We start from the raw sequence: 25,428 nt of genomic DNA, 5'->3' as shown, positions 1-25,428 counted from the left end.
TGCCGTACCCGGAGCTCAAACCCAGACTGAAAGTATAGTCTCTAAGACGATGTCATTACCTTTTTATAATAAAATCTTTGGGCTTGACTATTGAATCCCTTTTTTTCTGATTCTGGAAGTGCTGAAATCTGTTTTTTAAAAGGAATGGAGGCTTGTGTTGGATATGCGGCAGTAAAACCTGAACAACAAAAACAAAATAAAAATTAGCACGGAGAATTGACAAAGGCACAAAACAAAGAGCATTTTAAAGTGTTATTTTATTTTATTTTCAATATTTTTATTTTTATTTTTTTAGAGAGCTAGGGAGAGAGAGTACGAAAGCAAGGGAGGGGGAGAGAGGGAGGGGGAGAGAGAGAGAGAAAGAGAGAGAGAGAGAGAGAGAATCTCAGGCAGGCTCCACACTCAGCAAGGAGCCCAACACAGGGCTCAGTCCCACAACCCTGGGATCGTGACCTGAGTCCAAATCAAGAATGGAACACTCAACTGACTGAGCCATCCAGGCACCCGAAGATTTTATTTTTTTTAAATGTTTATTTTTGAGGGAGAGCACGAGCCAGGGGGTGGGGGGGATGGGGCGGGGGACAGAGGATCTGAAGTGGTCTTTGCCAACAGCAGCAACCCTGATGCGGGGCTTGAACTCACGAACCGTAAGATCATGACGTGAGCTGAAGTCGTAGGCTCAACCAACAGAGCCACCCGGTCCCCACCCCAAGATTTTATTCTTAAGTAATCTTCACAGCCAACGTGGGGCTCAAACTCACAACCCTGAGATCAAGAGTCTCATGTTCCACCAACTGAACTAGCCCGGTGCTCCTTAAAGTCTTATTTTAAATGGAATAGGAGAGGAACTCACCTTTGATGGGAGATAAACATGTAACTTTTTTTTTTTTAATACTTCTTTCACTTTCTCTCCCTCTTGATAATTAAGCATCCCCTCTCCCCTAACCGGCAACTTGGTCACATCACTGAAGCCTACTGTCCCAGGGAAGAGGAAGGATCTGATAGAGAAGACAGATTTGTCGCGCAGGAAGGGGCCCCAAAGCCGTTCTGCAGCAGCTAGGAAGAGGAGCCGGGCTCACACGGCTGCAAGGCGCGGAAAACCCGGAGACGCGGGGAAATCCGGAGCCGGGCTGGCCGTCGGGGCACCGTGCGAGCCGGGTGTGAGTTTCGGTTTCTGCTTTGCGCAGCCGTGCGGTTAAAAAGCATGAGGGCATCATTTGTAGACAATCCACTAAAAATGGTAGATGTCTGGGTTGTGACGTAGAAATGATACGTAAGTCCCCGCTCCCCTCCGCCCCGCCCCACAGCTGGGACAATGTCTCACATGAGAGACAACGGTTAAGGCTCCACGTGTGACATCTGTCTGCACAGCAGACTGATGACAGACTCCAACCCGTGAGTGTTAATAGATCATGACTTGTTTTCGACGTGGGACTCACCGCTTGTAAGCCTCAGCACCCCCCCAACACACACACACACACACCCCGCTGCTGCACACTGGGCAAACTGAGGAAAAGGCCTGGAGGTTCTCCGCTTTGGTGCCCGCTGGAAGTTCAAACCATACCAGCCCTTGCCCTCGCTCCAGCCCCACCAGCTACCCACCATAAAAGCCCAAGTGCGTCTCTCCCCTATGGTTCTCTCAGCCATTTTGGGGCCAGTTTAGGAGGCACACCCTGCGCTCCCCAGAAAGCCTCATTATGTGAGAGTGCAACATCACCCATCTTGATGTTGAAGCTGAATTTTGGAGGGGGGTCCACCCTGACTCTGCAGATGTGCACAGCCCTGAGCCACGTTGTCTCAACGTCCAAGTCCCAACGTGGACAGAGAAAATGCGTGCGGAAGTCGGAAAAAGAGAGCCAGGAGACAGAAAGAAGGAGGGATGCGTTAGAGTTGGGGGGGAGGTTGCACAGAAACTGTCTTTGAGGCCCATTTCTTAATCTCTGAATTTTTGGAAACACAAAACTGCTTTTCAGACTCGGAAACCCAATGCCCACAGGGACCCCTCAGGAGGTGCTGCTGGGAACAAGCTGTACAGATGAGGAAACTGAGGCTTAGGTGAAGTCACTCGCCCAAATCACACACGAGCCCTTAAGTGAAAACACCTCGCTGGGGTTTGAACCCCGCTGGTCTAATGAGCCGAGGCTCTGAAGGTCCCAGTTGTGCCTCCTCTTCCTGCGTGTGGCCCATAGTCAGACCCCGCAGACCAGTGGATGGAATAATGGGAAGGCACAATCTGGCCTAATTTGCTTGGCTTGAGGAGGAAGCAGGTAAAGGAAGCAGAAGAAATGTTTGGTTAGAAAACACCCAAGAGATAAATCTATGATGTATTTATTCTTCACCTCCCTTCTCTCCCCACCCCCATTTAGTAGGTGGATGGCTATGTATTTTTTTCTTTAAGGGAACTAGAGAGCAAATCAGAAAAGAGTAGATGCAAGGCTTCCTAGCTTTTGTTTTCTAAAAGTCCATAAAGTAAGTGAGACAGTTTGCAGAGGAAGCAGCAATGAAAGGGGGTTCTTTTCTTTCTTTCTTTTCTTTCTTTCCTTTCTTTCTTTCTCCTTCCTTCCTTCCTTCCTTCCTTCCTTCCTTCCTTCCTTCCTTCCTTCCTAGGCAAAAGGAAGGGCATTTCCCCTGGGAAAGGAAAAAACCTTCCTGACTAAAAAGAAGATCACTTTCCTGGTGCCTGGGCAGCTCAGTCAGCTAATTGTTGAGTCTTGGTTTTGGCTCAGGTCATGATCCCACAGTTCATGGGTTCAAGCCCCACACTGGGCTCTGTGCTGACAAGCATGGAGCCTGCTTGGGATTCTCTCTCCCTCTCTCTGCCCCTCCCCTTCTTGCTCGTGCTCTCCCTCTCCCTCCCTCTCTCTCTCAAAATAAATAAACACTTAAAATTAAAAGATCACTTTTGCTTCTGGCTATGGTGGAACCACCTGTATGAAACCCACCCTCTTGAGAAGAGCCAGAAAAAATAAGGTTTTTATTTATCTTTTTAAACATTTTTCTTTCTTTCTTTCTTTCTTTATTTATTTATTTTTGAGAGAGAGAGAGAGAACAAAGAGGGGAAGGGCAGAGAGAAAGGGGGGCAGAGGATCTGAAGTGGGCTCTGCATGGATGGCAAAGGGCCCAATGTGGGGCTCAAACCCACAAACTGTGATATCGTGACCTGAGCCGAAGGCAGCTGCCGCTTAACCAACTGAGCCACCCAGGCTCCCCCCAAAATAAGATTTTTAAAAAACCATTCCAGATCATTGAACTTCCATTTCCAACCAAAATGGGGCTGGCTTAGCCCTCCTAGCTGGGGAAAGAAAAGTTAAACATGGACAACATACAGCAAGTGATGGTTTTCAAGACACTGGACACGAAGCAACGAAGGATGGGGATCCGCGAGAAATGGGAAGCAAATGGGTGCACACTAGGATTGCCCCCAGCTTACTGCCTGGAGAACTTTCCAGGCTGCGGCACGGGATGGAGGAATCCAGGGGGAGCCTGGCCGCCTTCCTGAGTTGAAGAAATGAATCCGAAAGCCCAGAAAGGCCAGGTGGTGAGAGCTGATAGAGCAGAGAATCCAAGAAGGGAGCTCCCCAGAGAGGGAGCTCTGGAGACAGGCACTGGGTCCCCTCCGGCAGCTTCCTGAGTTTTGCTCAGGATACATGTGCAAGAAAACTGCCCAAGGCTGGGGAAGAACCAGCCGAAAGAATTAAGTGGAAGTAATACCTGAACAGCGGTGCAGGAATAGCTTACGCCAAACCAGGAAGGCCTCCTGTGCTCACACATCAGAGGGGAAAGCTCTGTAATTCCCAGGACCGAGAATGTGCAGAGGCCTGCCTCCGAAATAGAGCAAGATCAACCCTAGACTCAAGGCTGCTCCGGTCCCAGCTAACTCTTAACTTAAAAAACTCCAACTGTTACCAAGTAACTTAACTGCATCCCAGAACAAAGCACAAGAATTTACAGGACGGGAAAAGGATCCAGCACGCAACAGATTGGATGAAAAATATACGCTGTTCAATTAAGAATTAACAGGCATGCAAAGAGGAAAAGAAATGCAATTCCTAAGGAGAAGATAAACCATCAATCAAAACCAACATTTATTTAAAAAAAAAAAAAAAGGCAGCAGGTCAGATTTGGCCAAAGGCCAAAGTTTGCCAACCCTTCTTCTAAAGCAGCCACTAAGAAAACACTGTAAAGAGTTATTCCTTTTTTTTTTTTTTTTAAGATTTTATTTTTAAAATAATCTCTACTCCAATGCAGGGCTCAAAGTCACAACCCTGAGATCAAGAGTCGCATGCTCCACCAACTGAATCAGCCAGGTGCCCCCAAGAATTATTCCTAGTAAGCCAACAGAGGAGATAAAATAGAAACAAAAATAATAATCAGTGCAGAAGGTGACAGAAAAAGTAAATAAGGCTTAGATAAGACAAATAGCAAACAAATCGCAAGATGGTAAACTGAAACCCACACACCAATGTTCACGTGAAATTTCAAGAGCCTAAACAGCCCAATCAAGAGACAGAGCTGGTCAAATTGGATAAGAAAGACCCAACTATATGCTGCCTATAAGAAATATAATCCAAGAAATAGGTTAAAAATAAAAGAATGGGAAAAGATACACTATGTTAGCACTAATATCTAGATATTAATATCAGACAAAGCCAAATTCAGAGAAAAAAATCCCCTGCAATAAAGAGGGTCATTTCAGAACCATATAGAAGTCAATTCCTCAAGAGAACAATACAAGCCTAAATACTGATATAGTATTCAATAACAAGAAACTCCAAATACACAAAATAAAAGCTGATTTACTATAAGAAGAAATAGAATATTCCACAGTTATAGCAGATTTAAAAGTTCCTCCTTCAATAATTTGAGCAAGTAGGTAGAAGATCCATAAAGATATATAAGACTTGGGGGCACGTGGCAGACCCAGTCAGTAGAGCCTGGGACTCTTAGAGATCTTGGGGTTGTGAGTTCAAGCTGCATGTTGGATATAGATATTATTTAACAATAAAATCTTAAATATATATATACATATGACTTGAATAATACTATTACCTAACTTGACCTGATTTACATTTATAGAACAGCTCCACCTATCGATTCTATATAATCTATCCCAGAAAATAGAAGAGGAAAAGACATTTCCCAATCCACTCTAGGAGGTCGGCATCATCCTAATACCAGAATGAGACAGTGTCATTGTGGGGTGGGAGGGGAACCGCGACAGATCAATAACCCTCATAAACATACAAACAGAAATTCTTATAAAATTTGGGTGCACTTGGGTGGCTCAATCGATTAAGTGTCCAACCTCAGCTCAGGTCATGATCTCACAGCTAGTGAGTTTGAGCTCCATATCAGGCTCTGTACTGACAGCTAGCTCATAGCCTGCAGCCTGCTTCGGATTCTGTGTCTCCCTCTCTCTGCCCCTTCCCTGCTTGTGCTCTGTCTCTCTCTCTCTCTCAAAAATAAATAAACATATAAAAACTTTTTAAAGAAAATGTTTAGTAAAGTGAATCCAACAACATATAAAAAAAGAAAAAAGACAATACGTCATGACCAAGTGGAGTTTATCTCAGGAATGCCAAGATAAGTTAACATTTGAAAGTCAATGTCATTCACTATATTGACCAACTAAAAAAGAAAAATCATATGATCATCTCAGTAGATGCAGAATGGAGTCATATGGTAGGTATTCGTTTTTGTCGGCTTCCTTCATTTAGCATAATTATTTTGAGATTCATCCATGTTGTTGAAGTATCAATGGTTCATTGATTTTATTGCTGAGTAGCATTTCATTATATAGAAATGTGACAATTATGAATACATTGTGGATGGGAATTTGAGGTGTTGCCAGTCTGGGAGTACTACAAATAAAACTGTTATCTCCATTCCGTTGCAAGTCCTCATACAAATGAATGAGTGGACATACATTTTCATTTCTCTTGGGTAAATACTCAGGAGTGGAAGGGCTGGATCAGATGTTTAACTTGTAAAGAAACTGCCAGGGGCGCCTGAGTGGCCTAGTTGGTTGAGCATCTAACTTCAGCTCAGGTTATGATCTCATAGTTTGTGAGTTCGAGCCCCATATCCAGCTCACTGCTGTCAGCACAGAGCCCGCTTTAGATCCTCTGTCCCCCTCTCTCTCTGCCACTCTCTTGCTCATGCTCTCTTCTCTCAAAAATAAACATTAAGAATAATAATAAAAATAAAGAAATTGCCAAACTCTTTCCCAAAGCTGTGCCTTTGTAAGTCTCCGCTACTAGTGTATGAGAGTGCCGGTCCCTGGGTCCCTGGGTCCCTGGTCCCCACGTCCTTCATTGCCTCATTAACAATAGGCAATCTTGTTAATTTCTGCCATCCTGTGGGGTGTGTAGTATCTCACTGTGATCTTCATTTGCATACTCATAATGACTAATGATGCCGAGTACCTCTTCCTATGCTATTTGCCATCTGCGCATCCTTTTTTGGTGAAGTTATCTGTTGAGTACATAGAGAAAGCATTTCATAAAATCTAACATCTTTTTAGGATTAAAAAAAGACCTAGCCAACTAGGCATAGAAGCAAATTTCCTTAATCTGATAAAAGCTGTCTATCACAAAAGCCTGTAGTAAACGTAATACTGAATAATGAAATATTAAAAGCTTTCTCCTGAGACAGACCATGAAATTAGGCAACTGCTGTCATAACTTCTCTTCGATATTCTCCTGAAGGACTCTCCTCAGTACAAGAGCGAAGAAAAATAAATAAACATGGATCAGAAAGGAAGAAATAAACATGTCATTATCTACAGATGCCAAGATTATACGTGGAAAAATTTGAGAAGAATCTATAGATAACCTGTAAGGGGTAATCACTGAATTTAGTAAGGTCACTAGGATCAAGGTCAAGATACAAAAGTCAATTTGTTTTATTTCTACACCAGGATACAATTAGAAAATGAAATCAAAATGTTACCATTTATAACAGATATAAACATCAAATGCCTAGAAGGCATAAAGGAGATACACATGACCTGTACACGGAGAGCTTTGAAACGTTTTCTTTTTTAAGATTTTATTTTTAAGTAATCTCCACACCCAATGTGGGGCTCAAACTCACAACCCCAAGTTCAAGAGTCTCATGCTATACCAGCTGAGCCAGCCAGGCATCCTGCTGTAAAACATTTTTGAAAAAAAATTTAAGAAGACCTCAAAGAAATGCACATAGATGGGATAAATCAACATTATTGAGATGTAAGTTATCCCCAAATCAATTGCTAGAATCAATGCAACCCAAATCAAAATGGCAGTAAGGACTTTTATTTTTAGGACATTAATGAGTTGATTCTAAAATTTATATGGAAATGCAACGGGGCCAAGAGTCACCAAGATAAAGTACAAGGTTGAAAGATTTATACTGCTACATTAAAGACTTATTATAGGGGCGCCTGGGTGGCTCAGTTGGTTAAGCATCTGACTCTTGATTTTGGCTCAGGTCATGATCTCATGGTTTGTGGGATGGAGCCCCACATGAGGCTCTGTGCAGAGTCGGCTTGAGATTCTGCTTCTCTCTCTCTCTGCCCCTCCCCTGCTCATACTCCTTCTCTCTCTCTCTCTCTCTCAAAATAAATAAACAAACATTTTTTTAAAAGACTTGTGTGGGGTTCCTGTGTGGCTCGGTCAGTTAAGCTCAGGTCATAATCTTGCAGTTCATGAGTCTGAGCCCCGCATTGAGCTCTGTGCTGACAGCTGGGAGCCCAGAGCCAGCTTTGGATTCTGTGTCCCCCTCTCTCTCTGCCCCTCCCCTGCTAGTGCTCTGTCTCTCAAAAAATGAATAGACATTAAAAACATTTTTTAAAAGAATATATTTAAAAAGACTTGTTATAAAGTTATAATAATTAAGACTGTATTATGTAATTGACCAGAATAAAGAATCTAGAAGTAGACCTGCATATACATGGATACCTGATTTATAGCAAAGATAGAGCTGCAGAGTAGTAGATAAAGAATGGTCTTTCCTTTTTTTTTAATTTTTTAGTATATTTGTTCATTTTTGAAAGAGAGAAAGAGAGAGAGCGTGTGTCCATGCACAAGCAGGGAAGGAGCAGAGAAAAGAGGGAGAGAATCCCAAGCAGGTTCCGCAATGCCACCACAGAGCCAGAGGGGGGGACTCAAATTCATGAACCGTGAGATCAGAACCTGAGCCAAAATCAAGAGTCAGAGGCTCAACTGGCTGAGCAACCCAGGTACCCCAAGAATGGCCTTTCAATAAACGATGCGGGGTCACTTGGATATGGATATTGAAAACACCAAACTTGCACATCTGCTTCATACCATACACAAAAACAATTCCAACCGAATTGCAGGTCTAGATGTGAAAGGTAAAATCATACAGTTTCTAGAAGAAATTATTTGGGGCTAGGCAAAGATTTCTCAAATAGGACAGACATACACAGTAACTAAAAAGAAAAGGACTGATAAATTGGGCTATATTAAAATTGAGAGCAGAAAGGGAAATCACTGACTGAAAGATATTTACTCTACCTGTAGGTGACAAATGGACTCATTTCTAGAACAGTTTAAAGAACTCTTAAAAATAAGAAAAATCCAGGGGTTTCTGGGTGGCTCAGTTAGTTGAGTGTCTGACTTGGGCTCATGGTTCGGGGGTTTGAGCCTCACTTCAGGCTCTGTGTTGACAGCTTGGAGCCTAAAGCCTGTTTCTGATTCTGTATCTCCCTTGTTTTCTGCCCCTCCCCCACTCCTGCTCTGTTTGTCTGTCTGTCTGTCTCTCAAAAATAAATAGACATCCAAATAATTTTTTAAATAAGAAAAATCCAATAGGAAAAAAATGGTAAAAAAAAAACAACAAAAAAAACAAAAAACAAACCTTGAACAATCACACTTCCAAAGAGAATATTCTAAAGGTCAACAAACATAAGGAAGTTGCTCAATCTCATTGATCAAAGAGCAATGCATATTAAAACCACGATGTGTGAAAGAGGTCAGTGATGATGTAGAGCAATTGGAATTCTCATACATTGCTGGTCAAGAAGTGAAACTGACAGGGGTGCCTGGGTGGCTCAGTCGGTTGAGCCCATGACTTGGGCTCAGGTTATGATCTCACGGTTCGTGGGTTCGAGCCCCGCATCGGGCTCTGTGCTGACAGCTAGCTCAGAGCCTGGAGACTGTTTCAGATTCTGTATCTCCCTCTCTCTCTGACCCTCCTCTGCTCACTCTGTGTTTCTCTCTCTCTCTCAGAAATAAATAGAAACATTTAAAAAAAATTTTTTTTAAAGAAGTGAAATTGACAAAACTACTTTGGAGAAATGTTGATATTGTCTAAGCTGATCATAAACACATCTTAGGCCCCAGCAATTCTACTCCAAGGTATGGACAACATCCATACATATATGTGTCCAAAACACGTACAGGCATAGTTTAAAAATCTTGTATTCATAGTAGCCCCCAACTGGAAACAAACCAAATGCCCTTCTATAGTAGAATGGATAAATAAATTGTGGCATAGTCAAACAAAGAAAAACTTGATAGCAACGAAAATGAACTAATCACTGATACAGGAAACACGAAGTTAAATCCCTCAAACATGAGTGAGAAAAGCCTGAGAGAAAAAAGTTCATATTGTAGGATTCCAATTTATATAAAGTTCCAAAACAGCCTAAAGTAGTTAATGACATTAGAAGTCAGGATAGCTGTAGTGTTTACTTCTGCAGAGAGGGGGAAAGGGACAAGATGGGACTTTGGGGTTATTGTTGAGAATCTATGTCTTGGTCTGAGACAGTGATTCCGTAGGTGGTGTTTTCATTGTGAATATCCATTAAGCTGTGTAACTATGATTGGTGTGCTTTTTCTGAATATGTATTATGTTTCAAAGAAAAGAAAAAGAGAGCACAAAATCAAAGGATGGGAGGAAGAAAGAGAGGTCTGGTTGGGATTGGAGAGCATCAGGGATTCTAGAAGCCCACTGGGGAGGTGGAAATACCCCAAAAGAAAGAAAAAGTGGTAGAATAAAGATCTTGGAATGAGGTTTCCAGCCCCAGCAATGATTCCTAAACCCCAGGTGTGGTCCACAATTTGTGCACACAAACAAAACCAGGGAGGCTGGGACTGCCACTCACCCGTGTGGCACGCTGAGCAATGACCTGAGTGCTCCTCCCCCTCCCCCACACAGCCATCCCATCACCTCTTTCTCAGGAGAAAGGTCCAAAACTTGAAACAACGAGGACATGGGATTTGTGCCCATAATGTATGGAGTTAAACTTCCCAACAAGCCGGCAGAATGGGGCCTTGCGTTAATTTTAGGAATACAGAAAGTAAGATCATTTTACACATCTAAATGTGAGGACTGAGATTCTTACCAGAGACATGGAAATAACAAGTGTGTTGAATAGACTTCCTCTTCCCCCCACCCCATCCTTTGTTTTCATAGTCCCTTGGAAACCAGCATATTAGGAAGCGGGGAAGAACCACGTAAGGAAAGCCTTGAGGGTATGACCCAGGGTTTACTATTACTATATTCCTCTAAAATGTGTTCTGATGTGTCGAGAGCTCTCTCCACCCCTCAAAGACATCTGTTATTGAGTTCACAAGACCTTTCAGTACTTTGCTGGCCTTGCTGGGATAGTTTTTGCCAGTGCGCTGGGCTTTGTCTGTTGAGTTGTCCATCTTAGCAAAGTTCTGCGATGTGTTCCATTTGTTGGATGAAAAACTCTACCACATGCTCTTCTAAGCACCTGAAACAGCAAAATACAGCATGTGTAGGGAGTGTTTCACATTCCTGTTAACGATGTTGATTGGGTTCTGGTACCTGCAGGGTAGCCTGGGGAATCTTATGGGTAGAGGCTGAGATTTCCCAAGTTCGAGGACCCTAACTCCCAAGCACATTGCACTGCCTGTAACAGGAACTCTGAAAGTGTTCATTGTTGACGCTGCTTACAGAGCTACTGAAGGCCTGGATTTTATAAATTTATCCATGCTGAGATAAGTGACATCCAAACTAATTCATCAGTTCTAAGTGTACGATTCAGTTTTACAATTGTGTCAAATACCATTGCAAGAAACACATAAATACACCTATCATCCCCAAACGTTCCCCATGTTTCTTTGCCATCAGTGCCCTCCCAACCCTGGCATCTGGCAACCACTGCTTTACTTTCTGTCACCATAGTTGCCTTTTCTAGAATGTCATATATATGTAATCATATATACCATTTTGTGACTCTCTTTTTTCACATAGCTCATTGCTTTTAAGATTCTTCCGAGTTGGTCCCTGTACCAGTAAGTTGTTCCAATCGCTACACATCCTGACCAATACTTGTTTGGTAAGTTTTATTCATTTTTAGGCATTCTGGTGGTTGTATAGTAGTATCTCATTGTCACAGCCATCACCAATCAGTCAAATACTTGAGAAGAAACTTCTTCCTATTCCTTTATTATTATTATTGCACAAGCTGGGGAGGAACAGAGAGAGAGGGAGGCACAGAATCTGAAGCAGGCTCCAGGTCTTGAGCTGTCAGCACAGAGCCCAACCTGGGGCTCCAACTCAGGAACTGTGAGATCATGACCTGAGTCAAATTTGGACGCTTAGCCGACTGAACCACTCAGGTTCTGAACTATTTCTGAACTTTATCTGTGGAGGCCCCTCCTCTGTGGTATTCTACCCTATAAATTCCAACCAATTCCAACCTCTCTGGTCGTCCTAAACTGATTTTTATCTCACCAACCCAGAAAGCTGGGCTTTTTTTGAGGGTACCCACCTCCCCCCACTAAACTGTGGCCTGGAAACTGCGCCCAGCACTAACCTTGGGCAATTGCAGGGCCCACCTTATCTCCCTTCTCTCAAGAATTGCTACACTAAGTTACCTGTTGTCTTATGTCTAAAACCAGTTGCCTCATGTCTGTCTATATTTTAGGTTAACAGCAGGAGCATGATTCAATCTCCATAGCAGTTAATCTTTTGTGGACAGACTTGAGTTCTATTTTGCTCATTTATTTTTCCCCCAAAGAACTTAGGTCATTTCCGAACAAATGGAGGACTGAATGAATGATGGCGTGCTCAACCAATCCTTTTCACCTTCAGTATTTGTTCTCTACCTGATTCTCTCTCAGCAGGAATTCTCAATCTTTCCTGGTTGATGATCTGCACTGAAATTTTAACCTTTAATAGAGTTATTGGCAATGCGCTCCAAGAAATGAAGAGATTCGGAGCAATAGAAATCAATAATGCTCACAGCAAAACCATCTACTCCAGTATAAAAATGTCTTCCAGGATATATAAAAGCAGCCACCATTTACTCACCACCCCAGAGTGCTGTGTTGTTGTCTTAGTACTTCTACTAAGTACTTAGTACTTCTTCTACCGTCTATTTCCCTAGCTACAAGAAAACTCTTATTTTAAAAATGCGCTAATGGGAGGGCGCCTGCACAGCTCAGTTGGTTAAACGTCCAACTTCAGCGCAGGTCATGATTTCACAATTTGTGAGTTTGAGTCCTACGTTGGGCTCTGTGCTGACAGCTGAGAGCCTAGAGCCTACTTTGGATTCTGTGTCCCCCTCTCTCTCTGCCCCTCCCCTGCTCTCACTCTGTCTCTCTCTCTCCCAAAAATAAACAAACATTAAAAACATAAAATAAAACAAAAATGCACTAATGGGTGAGCATAGCTTAATGTTTCAACTTGTGGGATCACACTGTATTATACATCTGAAACTAATGTAACATCATGCGTCAACTACACTCAAATAAAAAAGTTAAGAAACAAATGATAAAAAATAAAAATGAACTAATGTGTAGAATTATGGGTGTTTAGAAAAAAATTAAGATTCTTATTATAGTGGTGGTATGGGCACCTTATCAAATTTTTGGAAGCTATAAGACATTAAAAAGACTTTCTGAAACAATCCATAATCCTACCACCTAAAGTCAACACTGCTCGTAATGCTTGCGAGCCTTGGCACCGCATACCTGTGAAGCCGGACGAGAGCAGGTGCAGCCCAGGTCTGAACAGAGCCCTGCCCAGATGTGCCTTACGGGTGCACGTCCTGGTAGAACTGTTCATGACAAGACATCAAGGGCCTAGAATCTCAAAAAAGAGTAATGAAGATACACCACCTTCCAAATCAATGGCCTGTGTTTAAGGAAGTCCCAGGTGAGCACCAGTAATCAAGAGTATCCAGTCCTGGGTTCAAGGTTGTATGTACTCTGCCACTTACTAGTCCTGATTCTAGATGAGACACTTAATCTTTTGAACCGATTGCCCCCTCCGTGAACTGAGAATGGGAACGGTACTTTTCCTCTCAAGGTGCTTATGGATTAAATACAATGACCCCTGTGATGAAGTAGATGCTGCTGCCAGGCCTACCGTAGGCTTTTATTCATACTAGTTTTTGACATATGCACAGGGATAGTATATTAACAGCTTAAAATAAGAGCGATCATTTATTGAGCCCTTACGATCCTAAATAGCTTGAATGGAATACTTCATGCTGTCCTTATAATAATCCAGTGAGGTTTTATCCACATTTTATAGATAAGAAAACAGGCATTTAGAGAGAGGGGTTAGGTGGCTTGCGCAAGGTCACACCAGAGTAAAAGGTGGAATCGGGCTTTGAACCTCGGAAGTCTGACTTCTGCTCACCCTTATCCACTTATAATAACCTCGAAGGAGCACACACTGAGTGTTAACATGCTAAAATTTGACATTTAGCCTCCTTGAGTGCGCACGGTTAGGTTTTTTTTTTTTTTTTTTTCTAATTACGATACCGCATATAGTTTTCAAAAGCAAATATTTGAGGCTGTTGCATTTTCGCAGAATGCTGGGCTTTCCCAGGACTCGGTTTGAAAATTCCTGAGGACTCAGTCCTGAAGCTTCTTCACTGTTGGGTGGTTCTAATTACTAGAAAGTTCCTGCCTGTATCAAAGCTGATTCATCCCCCTCTCCCCCACCTTCACATCATTCTGCCCCTTGGAATCAGCCTGGATTAAATCTCACCCGCTTTTCATACTGGTGATTTTCAAAATGCAGGTCACAGCCCACAGTCTTTCATGAGCTTTTTGTTGGCATGTGTATGTGTGTGTGCTGGGTGGCAACATAAAGTGCATTTCTAGCATGGGTCACATTCCAAAAGTGTGAAAGCCACCATTCTATAGGACTATTCTTCAAGTATTTGAAGGCAGCCGTCCAATCCCACTACCAAAAGACATGGGCCCTTTGCAGCCTCCGCAATACCTCCTTGTAGGGTGTGGATTCTTCCCTTCCCTCTTCTGGGCATCATCTTCTGGCCCTGTCACCAGATTCATCCAGGTCTCTCCTCAAACTTTTAGGGATGTCTTCCTTAACCACTCTCTCCTACAGGACACCACCCCTCTCTCTCCAGCATCCTCTTATGTTTCTCGATGCATTTTTCACTACCCAGCCTCATATTTTATATGTATTTGTTTGTTTATGGTCTTCCTATAGAACATTCATCATTGAATCCCCAATCTGCTTCCTAGCACATAGTAGCTGCTCAATAACATTTGTGGAATGAATGGATGCTAGGGGTAGACGTATTCTAGTCATAGTGCATATAGATGTGTTCATAATACTACTCTTCTTTCTGAGCCACAATTCTATGAGGATTTAACTCACTTGACTATAAATACAGGTGTATCTTCATTCTACTACATGTTAGGGGGGAAAAACCCTTTAGCATTTATGTTATGGTATTATCACATATTTTATACATCTATACACGCATATTAATGTGCGGCATATATCAATATATACTAAATCATATATACTGTTACTGTATATGGAATTTTATAGTATTTGAGTACTTTTGACTATATGAGATTTTTACACATTCAGTTGCATATGATGCTAACTTGAAAGTGCATCTTGAAAGTATTTTACACTTTTCAAAGCCCTCTTGGGAAAATAATACAGTTAATATTTTTTCATGAACTGAGAAAGTGTGTCAGAGAGCTGGAAGGACCTTTAGCAGCCCACTAGTGACTGCTAAATTCCAGTCTCACCCTTTCATTTTATAGATGGAGAAACTGAGGCCCAGAGCAGGGAAGACTTTGCTGAGGGACACCCAAGGTGCTGGGGAGGACCTGGGGTTAGAACTCAGCCCTTGGTGGCCCACCCACTGCCCAGCGCAGAGCTTCCAACCATCGGTACACTCCCAGGGGCAGAGGCAGGGGGGCCAGATGCCCACGCCCTTCATAGGAGCTCCGCGGGGGAGGGCGCGCCCTGGTATCATCACCTCTTGAGCTGGGGCTCTGAAGGCACGCCGTCAGGAAGGAGCACCTCCGACCTTGGCTTCTTCTCGCCCCGGGGCATCTCCCAGCTCCGCAGAATTCCGCACGCACCCAGAAGGCCGGGGGTCTCAGTGGGTGTCCCATGGGGTGCTCCAGGTCCTCCTCCCCACCACCCCGCGACCCGATCCTGGACAAGAACTGCCTCCTACCTTGTCGGGTTCCCCTGGGCTGAATCCGCCTGCCCAGCCTCCCCATCTCTATGGCAACCAACCGCCTAACATTCTAGAGTCCTTCCTCAGCCCGCTTCCTGAGTAACTAGCCAATGGTTTCCTCTGTTTCTTTAGCTTGAAAAATTGTTGGCCAATCGCCAGAGGCGTTTCAAAAAAAAAAAAACAAACCCGCAGGGAAGCTGCCAGAATTTTAGGGTTCAGGTTAATTAAGTCAGGACGGATTGGGAAATTTAATAGCGGATTATCTAAGTGATCCTTCAAATGTCTTGTAATAGACCGAAAGCCTTAGAATTTTGCCTACCCAGAAATCTTAGTTAAAAGAATAAACCTAAGACAACAGTCCTCCATGCCCTGTGTATAAAAGAAAACAGGATTGATACGGGCGACGATCCAAGGGCAGACAGACATACAGTGTTCCTTGTGCCTCTCTTTACAAGCTACAGGGCAGTCCCTGTAATCTTGTGACTCCCCAGCTCAGAACCCCCAATCCCCCCCCCCCAAATCTAGGATGAAATCCAAAGGTTTTAAGTCATCCCTGGCCGGGTCCTCTGATTGCGGTTCCTAACACCCACGCCCCAGAAAAATCTTGATCGAATCAGCTTTCCTATGGGCAGTTCCTGCGAAATGCCAACCTCGTTCTGCTCTCAGATGTTTCCTCTGAGCTCTCTCTGCTTCCAGATCTGAACCCAAACTGGCTACTTTCTCCTCCTTGGGTCTCTGCGCAAATGCCATTTCTTCATCTGTGAAAAGGGCATGAGCTCCATGTCCCTCCCAGGGGGTTGTTGCGAGGATCTGAAATGAGATGCGTGTATGAAAAAGTGTAAGCTCCATGCACGTGTCGACTACATTTATTGCTTACTGTACATACAGTTGTTCGGAAGCATTCATCAAGTGCTAGGCTCACGGGAGGACCTTAAGCATTGCAGAGCTGCGGACGTGCGGGGAGGGTTGGTATATGGCGCAGCTAACAGGTGTTGGGGGGCCCGCAAGGGAAGATGTATATGGCCCCGCATACTCCGGAAGGCTTTGGGGGGAGCCGGGTCTTGCGGAATGTGAGGCATTTAAATACAAGGCGAGAGCATAAAGTGGAGGAACAGCAGGAGCAAGCCCAGGAGGCAGCGCTAAGAATTGCAAGGCAGGACTGTGGCAGGCTGACCCCCTGTCGGGCAGGGAGAGGTGAGCAGTCACCTGAGCTCTCTGGAACAGCGGAAAGGGACAGCGGGGTTTTTTTCCCAACGTCCTTGGTGCGGCCGCTAGAGGGGACCCACTCCAGGTGAGCGTAAGGCTGGAGGAGGGCGCCGCCTCCGCAAGGCTCGCCCCCTACGCTTCAAGCAAGCTTTGCGGCACAGCCAATGGTCGGGGGCTGTCCCGCCCATTCCTTCCTCGCAGCCACTCGCTTGCACGAAGTCGCCGCCAGCTTCTGACTGGCAGGCGGCCTGGCAAATCACAGAGCGGCCTTTGAAAGCAAAACACTGCAGCACCCCGGCCGCTCTCGAGTTGGGGAAGGAATTAAGGAGGCTGTGCGTCCGGGTTGCTCCAAGAGTCCAAGTCATTTCTCAGAAACCTCCGATCGGTGGGCCTTAGAGAAAACGCCTCCGGTGAGTAGCGATGAAGCCTGTTGGGGGGACTTGAAATCAGCCTTTGGTTTTTCGGGAAAGGGAATGCATTTGGAATCATCTAACGCCCCCTACTACAAATACCCTTTATTCTTGTGTCACCAGCCTTCCAGGTGTGGGTCTCGCTGTCTCTGAATGCTTTTTTGCAGGGGCCATGGGTGTGTCTTCATATAGGTGATGGCAGGCTTTACCAAATCAGGAAGTGAAATGCAGTAACTTTGACCAAATTATTCCTCTCCACACCGGCTCGAGCTTCCTGGCAATAGCAGATGGTGGAGTTAGCAGGTGGAATGAGCGCGGGGCGGGGGGAGGGTGGGTATTCTTGATCTACACTGGCTGCTGGAAGTTGTAGTTTCCAGCTCAATGTGGGGGGGAGGGGGGACAATGAAGCGTGTAACCCTTTAGTGAGCCAAAGCCCAGGAAAGGGAAAGGGCTTGGCGTAACTGGCGCTCACCAGCCAGAAGGCGAATCGTCAGGTGGTGGGAAAAAGCGTATTGTATTTATTTATTTTTTCAGATAGAGCCAAATTCTAATGCAAATCTTCCTCTTAGCAACCATGGGCTGTGATCCTCTTCTCTGACCTGCTCTGTGGGTTGGTGAAATAATTCATTAAGATAAAGGGTGGAGTGGGGGGTTGGGGGAGGAATGGAAGCAAGCACCTAGAATTATCTTTGATTTCTTGAGTCAGTGACCCTGTGCTCACGGCTGTCTGTGAGGGCCTCAAAATTAAGGGGTGGCTGGGTACACAGGGTTGGCCACCTGCCTCTTGGACATATGTTAGTCCTGGAAAAGTGCTTTGAAGGCAGAAAAGGAGAATCACTAGGCAAAGAATGTGCGCCTTACAAGGGAGGGCAACTTGCAAAGAGCTCCTCCAAAGCTCTTATTTTCTTTTCTGATTGTTTATTTATTTATGAGAGAGAGCGGGAGAGAGTGAGCGCGTGAGCAGAGGAGGGGCAGAGAGAGGGAGACAGAATCCCAAGCAGGCTCTGCACTGACAGTGCAGAGCCAGATTCAGGGCTCAAACCCTCGAACTGTGAGATCATGACTTGAGTCAAAATCAAGTCAGATGCTTAACTTACTGAGCTACTCAGGGAGCNCCCACCCCCCACCCTCCAGGAAGCCTTTAGTCCAAAGTCTAGCCGAAGGAGAGCTTCCTGTCTTTGCAGGTGATGCCTCAGAGGCCCGAGCGTTCCTGAGGCAGAGAGCGAAGCTGCTTTTTAAAAGCGAATTAAATGACAGTAACACCACCACCACAAACAATTGCAAATACAGAAACCCACCTGAACAAAGTAGCTGGTCCAAAGAGGGTTAGGAGGCCTAGGTTTCCATCACCCCATTGGCATGTCCCCAAGGCCAGTTTGCTTTCTCTGACATCCTGTGGGTGGGGCTGGGCACGCTGTATCTCTGGAGTTGTGGCTGATTAGGCCTGAGTAAACCATTCCATTCTTGACTGTGAACTGCATCAGGTGCTCAACAGGCCTGTGTTTAGCCAGCCAGGAGGTGTATACAGACGTCAGCATGCCAGGCCTTGGGCCAGATCTTGGCAAGGGATGCACAGGGGATTCAGCAAATTCCAGAGTTTGCGCTCCAGCGCCCCTTCAGCTCCAGCTGGAAAGCCTCTAAGGGTGTCTCGGAGGTCTGTCCCCGGGCCACTCTTCCTTCCTAAGGCTACCATATTCAAAGCATTCAAATACATACACTTAACCCAATAATGCTTTTCACCCACACATAAAACTATAGTGACGAATAATTATGCCTCTCACAAGATTGCAAATACTCACAGGTCTTTACAGTCAGGGACGCTTGCTTATGGGATGTGAGTTATGAAATTGATGAGTGTACCCTGTATATATTGTATACATATGGTGTGTATTATAGGTACCATATATATGTATATCTATGCAATTCAGGTATTGACTATCTCCTGAATGTACCACCTCATCTGGAGAGAGCAACAATGGTTTAATTTTGAGGCCCTTCAACGAAGCGAGCCCCTGGCTAAATGGTCTTCGTGGCTGCCCCTGCGCTAAGCCCAGCATCTAGTGTCTCCTAGATGCTGGACAGTGTTAAGCCCTGTGACATAGGACTGTGCTGCTCATACCAGGAACCAGCATTCCTGGGGGTAGGGCTAGCTAACAGAAGGACCTGGAAGTCGCAGGACAAAGAACAACTTTCTGAAGGCTTGAGGCATAGCAGAGGCTGTGTCTATTTGGCACATAGTAAGACCTCAATAAATATTTGTAGCAAGAAGGCACAAAAGAAAGGAATGTTTGTGGGTAAATTAAATACGTAAGCTGATAAGAATAAAATTAATAATAATGGCTGCCATTCATTGGCCATTTGCTACTCACAGCATTTTATGGGCATCATCTCATCAAATTCTCACAACAAGCCTGTTGGGGTAGGAATGTTATTATCTGATTATTTGTACTTGATAGCAGAGAAAACCACCTGGAAAGTTAAATGACTTGGCAAAGGCAAACAGGTAGCATATAACAGAGCAAAAGCTATTATAACTTTTTTTAAATTGAAATAAACATAGACTTTGCAGTAGAATACGAATTAGTATGCTTTTTTTTTTTTTTTTTTTTACTATAAGAAGACCTCAAAGAAACCCTGAGCACTGTGGTAAGGTGTTTTGGCCATGCCTTCCAGAACCCTAGGGGCATACTTCATCATTCTTCTCTATTTGGTAGAAAAGCTTGACATGCATCGAAACTACCAGTCCGATAAAATCAACAGGAATTACTGTCACTGCTGATCCTATTTGAAGCCACATTATTACCCCCACTTTACAGATGAGGCACCTGAGGCTCCCAGAGGCAGTGTGGTCTGGTCACATAGGTCTTCTCCCAGGGTCCAGCAGCCCCTCACCCGTGCTAGGCTGACACTCGGGTAGCAGCCCAGTTCTTCTGCCATCCGTGAAGATAGCTTTTCTTCTCATTCTCTCGTCCCGATGTCGAACACAGGTGGTTCCTTTTTTATGACAGTGGGATATAGTTTTTGGAGGCCTGGAGAGGGAGACAGGGGCAGTGTTCTACATCTTACATAGGGGAAATGGACAAGGTAGGATTTCAATTAGGATATGACAGGAGGAAAGAAGCAGAGGGGAAGCAAAAAGGTTATTTAAAAAAATTTTTTTAACTGTTTAATTGGGTTTTTTTTAATGTTTATTGATTTTTGAGAGGGAGAGANACCTGAGCCGAAGTCAGACGCTTAACCGACTGAGCCACCCAGGCAGCCCTAATTATTTATTTTTGAGAGAGAGAGAGAATCCCAAGCAGGCTCCATGCTGTCAGTGCAGAACCCAACGCAGGGCTCGATCCCATGAACCTTGAGATTATAACCTGAGCCGAAGTTAAGAGTCAAACACTTGGGGCGCCTGAGTGGCTCAGTTGGTGAAGTGCCCGACTTCAGCTCAGGTTACGATTTCAGGGTTCATGAGTTCAAGCCCCGCCATGGGCTCTGTGCTAACAGCGCAGAGCCTGGAGCCTGCTTTGGATTCTGTGACTCCCTCTCTCTCTGCCCCTCCCCCACTCACCCTCTGTCTCTGTCTCAAAAATAAACATTAAAAAAATCTATTAAAATAAAAAGGAGTCAGATGCGCCACCAACTGAGCCNATATTTTTAATATTTATTTTTAAGAGAGAGAGACAGAGTGTGAGCTGGGGAGGGACAGAGAGAGAGGGAGACACAGCATCTGAAACAGCCTCCAGGCTCCAAGGTGGAGCCGGTCAGCACACAGTCCGATGTGGGGCTCCAACTCACACAGTCACCAACCGTGAGACCGTCACCGGAGCTCAAGTCAGCCCCTTAACCGACCCAGCCACCCAGGCACCCTGAGCTATGTCTTTATCAAGAGGACCAAAGGCATGATGTAATTTTGTAAATGGCGACAGCCTGCGTCTTGTCCCCGTAGCATCCTCTCCCCGGGTAACGAAGCTCATTGTACATGCATTTCTCACGTTCCTCCCCACCACCCCAGGGCACCGCCAGGATACAGACTCGCGCCCTTTCCTGCCTGCTTGGGAGAGACAGAACCTGGCACTGCTCGCGGTGAAGGAGAGGGAGCGGCTGTAAATCAGCCAGAAGAGCCTCGAAGTCTTCCAACGGCCGCCGTGAAAGGAGGCGACTCGGGCCGCGAGAGATGGTCCCCGGGTTCGGCCCCGCCTAGCGGCAGCTCCGGCCCCCAGGAAATGTGCCCCTAGCGCCATGGACCGAGCCCGCGGTGCGGCCCTGCAGCTGCGCCCGCTCACGCCCACAAGCGGCGCAGACCCCAGCAGCGAGGCCTCCTTCTCCTACAAGGCAAGAGCTTTCTTTCTGGCTTTGAAATGTGTTTTTCTAACAAGAGAGTGACATACGATCCACCCTGGCTGACAGATATGTCCAGGGTCTGCATGCCTGTTGGTGGCAGAAACAGGCACTGGTATAGGAGAATCGGTAATCTGGAAGAAAGAAACCCTCTTTGAAATACATAAAGATAGGGGGTTAGGGAAAGATATAAAAAGAGAAAGGTAGATAAATATTTAAAAAAAATTTTTTTAATGTTTATTTTTGAGAGAGAGAGAGAGAGAGAGAGACAGGGTGTAAGTCAGAGAGGTACAGAGAGGGGTGGAGACAGAATCCGAAGGGCTCCAGGCTCCACGCTGTCAGCACAGAGCCTGAGGCAGGGCTTAGGCTTGAACTCACAGACTCTGAGATCATGACCTGAGCTGAAGTCAGGTGCTTAACCAACTGAGCCACACCCAGGTGCCCTGAGAAATATTTTTAAAGGGAGATATTCCCACTTAGAAGATTTATTTGTTTTAAATCACCTACTCATTACTCAGGGATGGGCTTTTTTCATATTTCAGCACATTTCCTTCCTGTCTTTTTTGGCTGTAACACTTTTGGGATCAGACTGCACAGAAAGTTGTGTATCTTGGTTGTTTCACTTAGTCCTATTTGTGGGTTATTTCCCCACGTCACTGAGTAATGATTTAACGCATACTTTTTGAATGATTGCCCAGTAATCTGTTGAGTTGCTGTATCAAAACTTTCTGGACACATTGCCTATGGGATATTCAGGTTGTTTCTGATCCGGGGCAAGTGTAACAGTGCCACAGTGCACATCCCAGAGCACGTGATGCCCTGCTGTCTCTAAGGATTGACTAGCCCTGGGTCTCTGCCTGGTGAGCGATGCCAAGAGCATCAAGAATACAGAACCCACGAAAATACAGTTAAGACAGTTGGCTCTGTGATGGATGCCAAATAAACAGATACAGAATCTAAGAAAACACAGAACCCTCTCCCAGATGAGATTTCTAGTAAGTTTCCATTTTAATTACAAATTAACTCAGTTACTTATTATAGAAATACCTTCTGAGTGCCAGAGCAAAGATAAATCAGTCAATCGTGGTGACTCTACCAACAAGCTTCAGAATTGAGATGGGAGACATGCACAAAGTTATGAGCTAACTGAAGTTCCAGGTGGGATAAAGGGAAGAAGACAAGTCTTCGAATCCCTACTCTGCTCCTTCCCAGCTAAGTGCCCTTGGACATATGGCTTAGCCTCTCAGAGCTTCTCTTAAGGGTAGAATGCTGGTAGTAGTACCCTCCTCTATCACCTCATCCCTCCAATCATGTGGATCAATGAGAAAGCACCCAGCCCACATGGGAGGCATGCCGGAGGTGCCTCACTCTATGCTTGACCAGGAAGTGCCAGGGCGTTACAAAGAGGAGCAGATGCAGGTGCACACAGCAGAGGAGCGTCTAGTTAATTGTGCCTAGAGATTGAGGTTGTTTCCTTCCACCTTGATTTTGTTAAGGCAATTTTGGGTGCAAGGAATAAAAACCCATTTCAGAGGCGCTGAGACAAAAGGGAAAACTATTGTAAGACGAGGAGGTAGCTCCCGGAACCAGGGGCAAGAAGGGCAACGGAGATTAGAACGGATTGGAACTCCTATCCCGCCTTTGACAGAGGGAAGACCTGATTGCCCAGTTTGGGGTCAGGTGTCCACCCGGGTCCAATCCGTGGTGGGCAGGCGGGTGGAGTCACACAGCAAACCGGTTTCCCGTGTGCGGTCATTGTACTTGACTTTCTGAAAAGTGGTTATAAGGGCTGGGCAGGCTGCCCGCAAATCGACTCTTATCTTTGGGGCAAGGAAAACATTAAGAGGGCCCAAGTCCAACTTTATCAATGAGGCGAAGTTAGGAGCAAGCCGTTTGAGTGGCAGCGCTGCGCTCCGCCCTGGTTGTTGGGGCGGACGGAGGTGGGGGAAGGAGTTCCGTGAAAGAGAGGCCGAGGCCAGCTGCCCAGGAGGCAGCATCGCAAGGGGTTGCTGGCACTGGAGGCTTGGCCTCAGCCTGGAAGAGTCAGGCCTCAGTTTCTTCTATTTAGCAAATAGGCGTTTCGGCTGGGCACCTGCTATCCATGCATGCCGGGGAGGGGGTGGGGAGCTGTATGAATAATTGAGCTCTCTCTTCCCTGGAGGAGTTTCCAATCTAGGAGGGAGGTGGGGGAAGCTATTTGCTTCAGTGCCTTAGCCTTCAGGACGAATTTGATACAAAAGTAGAGCTAGGAGGGGTGTTGAGAGCATGGCCTTTAGAATCAGAGAGACCTGTCTCCAAACCCCAGCTCTCTCCCGGTCTGTCTTTATAACTTGGGGGGAAGTCACGCAACTTCTCTGTGGGTCAATTTTAAATCCATCCTACGTGGCAGTTCCAAGGATGACCTGAACTTACAGGTGTAGGAAACTGAGGCTGCCTGCCCCGGCCCCTGGTAGAAACACCACCTATTCTCCCAGCTCAGGTCTCACCCTTGGCAGCTTGCCCAGCGGGAAAATATAGATCCGTTATCACACTTCCATAGCCAGTTCCCAGTCACTATAGTAATCGTCATCATAGCAGCTGCTAACTTTTGTTGAGTGTTTACTATAGGACCGGGACTATGCTAACCCTTCCAAGGACCCGGTGAGGTAGGTATTAGCACAATCCCCTTTTACATATTAGGACAGTGACACAGAGAGGTTAATTAACTTCCCTGGGGCCACACAGTCTATAGGTAGCAAAGCTGGGATTGGAATTGAGTGTGTGCATTGCCAAGGCCCTGGCTTTTTATCCGTCACCCCCTGCTGTCGGCATCATGCTCACCACTCTACAAGGCCCTTTCTCTCCCTGACACTGGGTGTTAAGTATTGAAATGGCAAACACTGAGGAAGATAATGCCCCCCCTGCTGGAGAAGGTAAGCAGCAGGGAGCTGGCCTGAGGCCAGGTTACAGCCCTAGCAGGGCCTGGTTAGCCAAACAGCTCCATCTCTTGTATTTGAATATGAGTAACCCTCAGAGCAAGCCAGGATGCAATTTATACCGAACTGTGGGCAGTTTTAAGCCCAAGGGATTGTGGGACGTCCGTTTAAATAGCAAGTGATGCCTGGTCTTGTCACTGTGACATTTAAATAGAAGCTCTTATTGGCAGATGTAAAGCAGATGTTAGAATGAGAGATCTGAGCTGAGGTTTCACTGGCAAGGTTTCCTGCCTCTGTGACCTTTGGCTGCTTTTCTGGAAACTGTTCCTTTTTGTCCAGAGTTGTAGCTGGAGCCAAAAGGGTCCTCAGAGCTCTTGCTAAGAGTAGGGATGATAAAAAATAAAAATGGTAAAAATAATAATAGTAACAAGCAAGAATTGTTTTAGTATTTTTTTACATGCCAGGTGTTGTTTCAACGTGTACCTTATTTCATGTAACATGACAATCCTATAGAGAGTTTACAGTCCCTCCATTTTTCAGAGGGGAAGCTGAGGCTCAGAGAGTGAAGGTAATTCCCCTGAGGTCACACAGCAGTAAGTGACAGAGGCAGGAAGTCCCCCCCTTCCCCCCCCCCCCATGCCCAGGGCTGCTGGTTTTCAAAGTCCACACAGGGAAGCTGAAGCCGAGAGAGAAGTGACCTTGATTTTGCTGCCCCACCCATGACATTGAGGTCTGTTGAAGCCACGCCAAGAAAGCAGCTGAGTTTGAAACCTTGCTGCCTGCTGATAGTGTTGCCCTCACCCTCCATCGCTCGCCAGAGCCCTTCGCATTCAAAGGCTGCGCTGTGAGCACAGGGACCGAAAGTCCTGGCTTGTGCCTCATGTCCACGTATATTAATAGAGCCCCCTTTTGTTTTCAAAATGTCGCAATTGGGTCTACCTAGTAATATAAGGTTTCTGATCGTTGGGAGGCCTCGCTGTGTCCTCACCTATGTATATGGGACCAAAGTGCTGGAAAGACCTGTTTGGGCCCGGCCCCGCCACTTGCTCACCTGTGACTTTGGCCACATCTTGGTCCTTCTCGGGTAGTTGAGATACTCCACGGGCAGGAGCCCCCCCCCCCC

General features: G+C 45.5%; 2 protein-coding genes across 7 annotated transcripts in view; one reads left to right on the top strand and one right to left on the bottom strand.

Moving 5' to 3' along the window:
- STPG1 (sperm tail PG-rich repeat containing 1) overlaps positions 1–15,490 on the bottom strand; it is a 50,745-nt gene extending 35,255 nt beyond the window's left edge. For 3 of the 6 annotated variants that reach the window (XM_077775679.1, XM_077775675.1, XM_077775680.1), the window contains exons 1-4: positions 15,443–15,486; positions 12,954–13,064; positions 10,586–10,726; positions 60–178 (exon numbers count right to left, since the gene is read on the bottom strand). In XM_077775679.1, the coding sequence (XP_077631805.1) occupies positions 60–178; positions 10,586–10,658 (192 nt within the window). In that variant the 5' untranslated portion in view covers positions 10,659–10,726; positions 12,954–13,064; positions 15,443–15,486. Of the gene's footprint in view, positions 1–59; positions 179–10,585; positions 10,727–12,953; positions 13,072–15,238; positions 15,268–15,442 lie in introns of those variants that run through there. The other 3 variants (XM_077775676.1, XM_077775677.1, XM_077775678.1) reach the window with 3 other exon arrangements.
- A 5,659-nt stretch (positions 15,491–21,149) lies between these two features.
- The window catches only part of NIPAL3 (NIPA like domain containing 3), a 43,576-nt gene continuing 39,297 nt past the window's right edge, over positions 21,150–25,428 (top strand). The window contains exon 1 of the mRNA XM_077775845.1: positions 21,150–21,384. Within this exon, the coding sequence (XP_077631971.1) occupies positions 21,292–21,384 (93 nt within the window). The 5' untranslated portion in view covers positions 21,150–21,291. The remainder of the gene's footprint in view (positions 21,385–25,428) is intronic.

The sequence above is a fragment of the Crocuta crocuta genome, unplaced genomic scaffold, assembly GCF_008692635.1.
Source record: "Crocuta crocuta isolate KB4526 unplaced genomic scaffold, BGI_CrCroc_1.0 scaffold127, whole genome shotgun sequence".
NCBI classification, from domain to species: Eukaryota; Metazoa; Chordata; class Mammalia; order Carnivora; family Hyaenidae; genus Crocuta; species Crocuta crocuta.
This window is presented reverse-complemented; position numbering and strand designations above follow the sequence as displayed.